General features: G+C 32.9%; 1 protein-coding gene and 1 non-coding gene across 4 annotated transcripts in view; both read left to right on the forward strand.

Annotated features, from left to right (window-relative positions):
• LOC111450542 (DExH-box ATP-dependent RNA helicase DExH15 chloroplastic) overlaps window positions 1-5,728 on the forward strand; it is a 9,584-nt gene extending 3,856 nt beyond the window's left edge. Inside the window, exons 6-10 of one of the 3 annotated variants that reach the window (XR_002711835.1) lie at window positions 1,419-1,537; window positions 2,361-2,541; window positions 2,646-5,066; window positions 5,268-5,308; window positions 5,510-5,728. Coding sequence is in view for 1 of the 3 variants with exons in the window: in XM_023090731.1 (XP_022946499.1) it covers window positions 1,419-1,537; window positions 2,361-2,541; window positions 2,646-4,874 (2,529 nt within the window). In the remaining 2 variants the exon portion in view is untranslated. Of the gene's footprint in view, window positions 1-1,418; window positions 1,538-2,360; window positions 2,542-2,645; window positions 5,170-5,267; window positions 5,309-5,509 lie in introns of those variants that run through there. The other 2 variants (XR_002711834.1, XM_023090731.1) reach the window with 2 other exon arrangements.
• Window positions 5,729-6,923: 1,195 nt separating this feature from the next.
• TRNAD-GUC lies at window positions 6,924-6,995 on the forward strand. Its single transcript has one exon. It is a non-coding gene; the product is annotated as a tRNA-Asp (tRNA).
• The last annotated feature ends 3,162 nt before the right edge of the window (window positions 6,996-10,157 follow it).

The raw sequence follows: 10,157 nt of genomic DNA on the forward strand, positions 1-10,157 counted from the left end.
CCCCCCCCCCATATATCGATGAAATTGTTTCTTATTAAAAAAAAAAAAAACGAAAAAATCGAGGGTCAGAGTAAGAAGTGTGATGAAGTGAGATACCATATAAAAAGATTAAGAAATGAACAATTCTTTGTTGATTTACCACTAAAAAGAACGGAATCAAGTGTTTAGTTGCTAATGGACAAGTATCACATTCATATCTCACTCAGAACTCACTGTAGGAAGAGTGACAGTGATTCTTCACTATTTGTTTTTTAGTGGAATATTTCCTCTTCTATTGCTCATTCTACATTTCTCAGACCGTATTGCATTTTGCTTATTGATACTCTAAATGGCAGTGACATGTCCATACAAAGGTACGACAACTTTAACCTATGCTTTAGATGATAGCATGTATCCAATTAAGCATACAGGAAGACAAGTTCTATTAGGTCACTTTTTTGTGTGTGTTGAGGTGGATGAAGTCTCCAATTCTTTATTATTAGAGATCTGAGACTTTTTGCTTATTGTCTTAGCTGATGGTTTTGATAGGAAACAGATCATAAGTATAAATAGAAGAAGGGAAAAAATTCATTTGTGCCCCTAAACTTTGGGGGTTGTATCAATTGAAACTCAAACTAATAATTGTATAAATTGAAACCCTAAATTTTCATAAGTGAATCAATTTAGACAGTCTACATTTATAGCTATTTTCACTTGATTCCATTTAAAATCAGCTCATAATCACTAAGTAAAATCATTTTTCTCCAAAAATCCTACCAAACTAGTAAGAAAAATTGTCACATAATTCTTTCTAAATAAGTAGAGAAAAGTAATGGAAGGTGAGTAGATGAAACATCGTTTAAACTTAATAAAAAAAACTTCTACGTATATTAAATTTCTGCATTTCTCTCTAATTTCCATTAGTTCTTGCATTTTGTGAAAGTTATGCATTAATGGTTTTAAAATGAAATTCTATTGGAGGTTCTAAATTGATTCACTCAGGAAAGTTCAGGGTTTAAATTGATACATTTATTAGTTTGAGTTTTTAATTAAATCAACCTCCCAACTTTAGTAAATTGATTTTTTCCCATAAAAGAACAAACAATCCAATTCCTACTTAAAATAGCTATGTGGTCTACATATCTATGTTCTGAATATCACATTGGTTTCATTTTCCTCTTCTGCTGCTTGTTATAATGCAATTATTCATCCCTGGGTTTCTGCTTTACATTCTCTATCAGTCGATATTATTGCTTCCTTTCTAGGATATGAGGTCTCTAGGATATTATTGCTTCCTTTATGGTCATCAGTATGATGTTGTAAAAGTTAGTTGTTTCTTCTCAGCTTTCAAGATGAATGGAATGAGTTTTTTTTATGATGTTAATGTGCTGAAAGTATGTATGGCGTATGTTAATTACCTTTTCTGTTCACTTCTTAAGATTCATGGGAAAACTGAGTTAGTAACATCAACAAAGCGTCCAGTACCATTGACTTGGCATTTCTCTACAAAGACCTCTTTACTACCTCTCCTTGACGAGAAAGGAAAGCACATGAATAGGTACCTTTGAATTTCTGCAAAAGTTATTGGCATAGATTTGATATTATTGAGCCTAGTGTGGCTTCTTGTTGTGCTATCATAAAAATATTGAATTTCGTCTGAAGCTTTTTTTTATAGGGTTTGACTATATAATGTATTTCTTGCTTATGACTATTTTCCTTCTTTGGGAGATCTATTTAGTATCTGATAAAGTTGTAGCTTGGCCTACTAGTCAATAACAATAATAAAAGAGACAGAGAGAATTTGTTCAAGTTATAGTTGTCATCTATCTAAGATTTAACTATGAGTTACCTTGAAAAAACAAATGTTGTAGGGTCTAGCAATTATCTCGTAAGAATAGTTGAGATGCGTGCAAGCTTATCCCAAATGCTCATTGATATTGAAAAATAAAAGTTAAGTTTCTTTGTTTAAAATAAAAAGTAAAAGTAAAGGTCACAAATATAAAAATAACCAAATATGCACATGCAACGATAAAAATATAGACACTATTTGTTTTCAGCTGACATGTTAGTCATATTTTCATTCACTCCCGTCTCGTTTATTCAACATCACTGTGGACTTCTGAAATAACTTAAAACTTCATATTTTCTTGCAACGGATTCTGAGTGTTTATTGTAATTTTTGTTTTTGGTTGGTCTGTTGGTATTCTATAATCTATTAATGAAAGGTATCTATAACTTCTATTCTATTTCTTAATTTTATCAGTGAAAAATTTATGTTTGCCTTGTGTGTGGTGTGCGTGCGCTCGTATGAATGGGCCATTTGAATTAACTTCCCAGTGTTCACTATTTTTCTCTTTTTCCCTCTTTCCAAATTGGAGCAGGAAGCTGTCGCTCAATTATCTTCAGCTTCATGCTTCAGGAGCTAAATTGTACAAGGATGATGGATCAAGAAGAAGAAACCCAAAAAGGCATGGGAATGAGATCAGCAATGACCGCACTAGCAGCCTGTCTAGACAAGCTACACTTTCAAAGAATGACATAAACTCAATCCGCCGTTCAAATGTACTTGGTGAACCAGCCTCTCTATCGCCCTTCAACTTTTGCCAATATTATTTTGCTAAACTCAATCAAAGAATGTCCTAACAGGTTGCTTGTTACCTTTCCAGGTTCCTCAGGTCGTTGATACATTGTGGCAACTTAAGTCAAAAGATATGCTGCCTGCAGTTTGGTTTATATTTAGCAGGAAAGGATGTGATGCAGCTGTTCAGTACATTGAAGGCAAAAACCTGTTAGATGATTGTGAAAGGAGTGAAGTTGAACTTGCATTGAGAAAATTTCGTATTCAATTTCCAGATGCTGTCCGGGAATCGGCTGTGAAAGGACTTCTGCAAGGAGTTGCTGCACATCATGCTGGTTGTCTGCCTCTGTGGAAGTCATTCATTGAAGAGCTGTTTCAGAGGGGACTTGTGAAGGTTGTTTTTGCGACAGAAACATTAGCTGCTGGAATCAACATGCCAGCTAGGACAGCAGTTATTGCATCCCTGAGCAAACGAAGCAATAGTGGTCGTACCCAGTTAACCTCAAATGAACTGCTTCAAATGGCAGGGCGAGCTGGACGTCGAGGTATTGATAAAAAAGGTCATGTGGTGCTTCTTCAAACTCCATATGAAGGTGCTGAAGAGTGCTGCAAGCTCCTGTTTGCTGGCATCGAACCACTTGTTTCTCAGTTTACAGCTTCATATGGAATGGTATTGAATCTTCTCGCAGGTGCAAAGGTTACTCATACGAGTGAAATGGATGGGACAAAAGCTTTCCAAGCTGGGCGAACGCTGGAAGAAGCTAGGAAGTTGGTTGAGCAGAGTTTTGGAAACTATGTTGGGAGCAATGTCATGATTGCAGCAAAGGAGGAGCTTGTTAAAATAGAAAAAGAGATTGAAGTGCTCAATTTAGAAATAACTGATGAAGCAATTGATAAAAAATGCAGGAGGCTCATGTCAGATGTGGCATATAACGAGTTAGTAGAGCTGCAGGAGGGACTGCGATCAGATAAACGTCAAAGGACGGAACTACGAAAAGAGATGGAATTGCAAAGAATTTGTGCCTTCAAGTCTCTGTTACAAAATTTAGGAGATGGACAGTTGCCCTTTTTATGTTTGCAATACAAAGATTCTGAAGGAGTCCAACATTCAATTCCTGCAGTTCTCTTTGGAAACATGGACTCATCAAAGCTCATTAACATGTTTCCTGCTGATAATTCTTTGAGTGGTGCAGAACCAAATTTTGGTAAAAATCTGGACCCAGGTGCTGAATCATCTTATTATGTGGCTCTAGGTTCAGATAATTCTTGGTACCTATTTACTGAGAAATGGATCAAAACTGTTTATAAAACTGGCTTTCCTAATGTTGCTTTAACTAAAGGGGATCCTTTACCTCGGGAGATTATGAGGACACTTCTCGATAAAGAGGGAATGAAGTGGGAGAAGCTTGCTGATTCTGAGCTTGGCAGTTTATCATGTATGGAAGGATCTCTGGAAACATGGTCATGGAGTTTAAACGTGCCAGTTCTGAATAGTCTTTCTGAAAATGACGAACTCTTGCAAATGTCTGAATCATACATGGAATCTTTAACAAGGTACAAGGAGCAAAGAAATAAAGTTTCACGATTTAAGAAAAGGATATCTAGAACAAAAGGATTCAGAGAGTACAAGAAGATTTTAGATATGGCCAATATTATAGAGGACAAGATTAGACAATTGAAGGCTAGATATAAACGGCTAAGTAATCGAATTCAGCAAATCGAACCATCAGGCTGGAAAGAGTTTTTGCAGATCAGCAATGTCATACACGAAATTAGAGCACTGGATATAAATTCTCATGTAATGTTCCCACTCGGAGAAACTGCAGCTGCTATCCGTGGTGAAAATGAGCTCTGGATTGCCGTGGTTCTAAGAAATAAGTTCTTAGTACAACTAAAACCTACAGAGCTTGCTGGTGTCTGTGCAAGTTTAGTTTCTGAAGGCATCAAAATCCGCCCTGGAAGAGATAACAATTACATATTTGAGCCATCAAGAACTGTAATCAATATGGTTAATTTCCTAGAAGAGCAGAGAAATTCTCTGTTAGATCTTCAAGAAAAGCATGGAGTGAACATACCATGTTCCTTGGACAGCCAATTTTCAGGGATGGTTGAGGCTTGGGCCTCTGGTTTGACTTGGAGAGAAATAATGATGGATTGTGCGATGGATGAGGGAGATCTGGCACGCCTCTTTCGACGAACAATCGACTTGTTGGCTCAAATTCCGAAGTTGCCTGATATTGATCCATCTTTGCAAAGAAATGCATCAACTGCTTCTGATGTCATGAATCGTTCACCAATAAGCGAATTGGCTGGATAAGCTCGTCTGAAAATGGTGTCCCTCTGGTTTGTTTCCAGAAAACGTTGCTCTTTTTAGATGAATATGTTAATTATTCTTCATGCTGCATTTTTCACAAGGCAATTAACAGTGGCGGGGCATGTTCTTACAAGGCCGTTTAGCTGTTGGCTCAAGTGAACATAACACGTCCTCTAAGAAGCAAGCTGCTTTAAGGTGCGAATACCTCCGTATGCATTCAATTTTTTGTCACTTAAAAAAATCATTTGCACAATGATAACAAAATTCTAATAGATTGTGTTGAACCAATCTTTTTATAGGCTAAGTTAAATTATAATTCGATATAAATTTTTATGGAAATTTGTGAACCATTGAATTGTTTATTAGGATTCTATTTTTGTTTTTGAATTATTACAGATATTTAAGCATAGAAGCATAATCCCTACCTGTTGATCAAGGTAACTTTTTTTGTTGGCATTGGTAAGAAGAGCGTATGAAATTTTGATTATATGGTAAATAGGTCACAACAAACTTTTAATTTTAAGTCAAATAAATCTGTGATTGAGTTTTCGTAGTTGGTTTATGTCATGTTATTACAGAAGATGAGATTCATAGTGTATTTCCGTGTTATTTCTTTAACATTGTCTTTCTTTCCCTAGGTATGAATGCGACATCAATCACCTTGGTTCAAAAAAGGTTGTACCCGAGAGGTGTTGGTGACATACAATCAATCTCTTGCTTTAATGTGTTTTAGAAGAACATTATTGGGTTGTGTGCTTGGCGAACCAAAAGATTTAGGTATGGGGTTTGTTTGCAAATAAACCTTCCCTCAAAACACATGAAGATATTGCAATAAACAAAGGGAAAGTGAGGATTGGTCAAAATTGTTTGAATCTCCATCAAATGGAGTTGGAGGGTGATGATCCACTAGAACTAAACAATTGGAAACATCGTAGTAAAACAAACACATTTTAGGTGGAAAGCGTTCAAAATAAGAATAACAAAAATGAGATATAAGCCGATTTGAATGGAAACTGAAATCTTGAGAGGGCATTCACCATGGGCTATTGCATGGATAATTGAAATTAGTAGCTTGGAGTTTGCTTTCGTATGTAATTGTTTCTGGTTAGAGTGAATTTGGTTAACAACTTTTAGATTAGGTTAAGTTGAGTTACAAATGAATTTTTTTTTAATTTGGGCCGATAGTTGATTGACTCTTGAACTCTTCATGAAATTTTTTTCTCTTTATCGTCGTAAAGCTAAATGAATAAGATTTAATAAAAAAAAAACATGGAGGGTAGGAATTAAATTTTAAATTTTTTCCTAAATTCATCAAAATTTACCTACAAGCAAATTTCTTCAAATTCTCCGAGCTCAAACATTTTTATGGTCTTCTACTAATTTACTCATTGAACTCAAAAATATTTGTTCATAAATGTCTGAAAAAATAATATATTTAAATATCTAATTTATTGGGATATCTCTCTATGTTTAGATATATTTAAATCTTTGACAAATAATATATTACTAGAATATAATATCTTATTTAAATATATAAAATATTACAAGAATATAATATCTTATTTAAATATCATAAAATATTCGAGTATATATTTAACTAATGTGAATTTCATTCAAATTTCTAATATAGGGGTATAATATACTTTAATTATTTTAATATTTAATGTATCAAATACAATAAATAAAATTTTTGGATTAACCTGTATAATATAATTAAATTTTAATTTCAACACTTAAAATTAAATATTTTTCTCCTACTCATTTCAACGCTTTAAACCAAATATATGTTTTTCTATTTGTATTTAATATATTAAAAATTACTTTAAACAATTCAAGTAAAATATATTTTATTTACTTATATTTTTTAATATATTAAAATAATTAGAACATTTAAAAATAAACTTTAACTAAACTAAAAACTCTTATTTTGGTCTAAGGATGATATATAAATTCCTTTCGTAATTTTCACAAATGTGTTCAAACTTTTTAATAACTGAAAGTAAAATAAACAAAACAAACAAATATATGAGGTTTCTTCCCACAAACAAATCAGTCGTTGTAGTATAGTGGTGAGTATTCCCGCCTGTCACGCGGGTGACCCGGGTTCGATCCCCGGCAACGGCGTTCTTTTTTTGTTTACATTTATTAGCTCAGAACGGTTCGTTTGCATAAATTCCGCTTTTGTGTTTCTGTTAACTTTTTTATTTTAATTAATTTTACAAACTTTCATAGCCAGTCAGTTGTAGTATAGTTGTAAGTATTTCTGTTCAATACCATGCAAGTGACCCGGGTTCAATCCTCGGCAATGGCGTTTTCCTTTTTATTTACATTTATGGGCTCAAAACGGCTCCTTGTAATGAAATGTCCCGAATTTTAAGTAGTTTATACCATGATTTGTGTGTGTTTTCTTATATGTATATTTTAAATTAGCATAGTCAATATTGCAAAATACAAAAATTAAAATAAAAACAAGTTATTTTAAAATTAAATAAATATAAAAGAATTATAAATCTTCAAATATATTATTAAAGTTTTGAATCATACAAAATTAATTAATTAAACTATTTAGTTAATAAATGAATTAATTAATCAATTTTTATTTATTAACTATAGATCACTTTAATATAGATTTAGAAGACCTAGAGTTAAACTCGTATATACGATAGGATATGTTTTCATTGGTATAATTTTTACAGGCAAGTCCATCAATCACTAGTTGTTCATAAATACAACTTGAACAAAAGTCTGTTTTACTTTTGTTATTACATCTTACACCTTAAATACCATGGATTCTCTGATGTTTAATTTGTTTATGATCTTGAGTTACAATTTGTGATGTTGGATCATAAATAAAGTCTCTCTCGAGATACTGAGAGGTGAGGGGTGGTTCAAGTCCCAAAATCAACATTTAAGAGAACTACTCATCTACTTGCCCTACATGAAAATGAGTGAATTCCATATCGTAAAATGGTATGCATATTGAATCGTGTATCAACATCAGTCTCATCTATGCAAATCAATAAATAAGCCTTCACAGGCAAGAATTTGTAAGACAGGAATTTATAACTTGCTCAAGATATAATCTTGTAAAATATTAATTTTTTCTATTAACAAATTTATAAATAGAGTTAAAATATTTTGCTAGTTTTGTATAAACTTTTTGTATATGATACATCTACTCACATATCTCCTAATGAACGGTTTTGACCAAATTATTTGTAACAATTATAAAGTTGATCGTATCACATATCTACTCACATAACAAATATTTCTCGTGTCCTTATCTTTGTAACCTAAAAAATGAATTTGAATTTTTAACTCAAATCAATCTAACTCCACCCATTAGTTTTAACCAGATTGGTTCCAAGGCAAAACTATTCAAGTGGTGAAAGATATGGTGTCGTTGTTAAGAATCACGACTCTCCACGATGGTATAATATTGTTCACTTTGAGCTTAAGCTCTCATGGCTTTGATTTGGGCTTTCCCAAACGGTATCATACCAATAGAGATTATTCTTATTATAAACTCATCATCATTTCCTAAATTAGCCAATGTGAGATTCCCTTCCAAGAATACTCAACAGTCGGAAGTTGTTTAGACCATAAAAACAATGTCGTTGAGGTACATTTGTGTGCTCGCACGAACCTTCTTATATCATTCCCTAAATTTGTGTGCTCGCATGAACCTTCTTATATATTTTTGTTACTTATTTGAATTAGTTTTTTTTTTCTTTTTCACTTATCATACTTTTTGTAGAGAGATAGAAGCTATGGTGCTACTCAAATTGTTGTTCCCAAAAACTTTTCAATAAACGAATGATACAACTATTCTTACAAAGAACTTCATTGTTTTAAAGGTTTAAATAAATTTGGTTAGTTATCACACTGATCAAATCAAATAAAGTATTGAATTATTCAAGAAAGATAATCCACACATTGTTAAATCATGTTACAGGATTGGAGGAGACTACAACTTCAACTTTGTGAATATGTATGGACTTCTTGGAATATTAGTTTGTCCAAATCCAGATGAACATATTAGTTGAGATATATGTTTTGAAGCTATCTTAAATTTGAAAGAAAATTTTGAGAAGATATAGAGATTTCAATGTTGATCTTAAACATTAGTCGAGAATAAATTTTTTAAATTAAGTTCCAAATATTCAATACCAAAATAGGATGAGACTGACAGAATGAAAAGAACTCAAAGTGCAGTTACAAATTTTTTTGAATAAGGGTTTTATCCACACCAATATATTTTCTTGGGATGCGCTAATGTTGTTTGTCAACAAAGAGGGATCAATGCGTATGTACATTAATTACAGAGAATTGAACAAGAGGATAGTAAAAATAATATCTTCTCCATCACATAGAGAATTTGTTTGACTAACTCATAGAAGCGAAATATTTTCCAAGATAGATCTATGGTCAAACTATGAACAAATCAGGACAAGGGAGGGGAGAGTGCCAAAGAAAGCATTCAAGATGAGGTATGACCCCTATGAGTACGTGGTTACGTCGTTCAGCCTAATTAATGCCCCCACAATATTTATGATGGATGAATTGTGCAAGAAGTGTGTTGACACATTCATAATTGTGTACATAGACAATATTTTTGTACACTTTTCAGAGAAAGCAGTTGCATAAATTGTGCCTCATCCAGGTTCTAATGGAGAATAAATTATATACAAAATTCCTTCGGAGCAAATTTTAGTTGAAATTTTAGTTGCACATGGTGTCTAAAGTTGGGATTTAAGTAGTGTCCAACTAAAGTTCAAGTAGAACTTCTTGGGCTTAATACAGTATTTTAAACTGCCCACATATTCAATATCCCAATTTGTTAATTGTTTGGTGGAATACCCTTTGGATGCTCCAAAATAATTTTTCAAGAATCTAATCGTTTTCATCATTGTTTAAGTGTGCGATTCTGGATTTTATTCTTGAATTTTTAGGTGAAATAATGGCCCAAGTATAGTCAACTTGTGAAGATGGTACGAATCAAATGGTATTTTAAATAAAACAAACCAACCAAACTTTCAACAATTGTTGTGTCAAATTTCAATTGCAGCCCTCATTAAATTACTCTTCTGACTCAGAAGCTCAAGAAGTACAAAGAAGTTTTTTTTACCTCAATTCTCCACGTCGCTAACCAAGTAGAAAAAGTATCACAAGTAGAAAAATACATCCGTGATACTCGATATAGACCGAGATTGTCCTAAAACTATGTATCAATAGACCGAATAGTGTTTAAACAACAAAAGAAGAAAAAAAGTGTACATTTCCTTC

This window comes from Cucurbita moschata, unplaced genomic scaffold, assembly GCF_002738365.1.
Source record: "Cucurbita moschata cultivar Rifu unplaced genomic scaffold, Cmos_1.0 Cmo_Scf00012, whole genome shotgun sequence".
Taxonomy (NCBI): domain Eukaryota; kingdom Viridiplantae; phylum Streptophyta; class Magnoliopsida; order Cucurbitales; family Cucurbitaceae; genus Cucurbita; species Cucurbita moschata.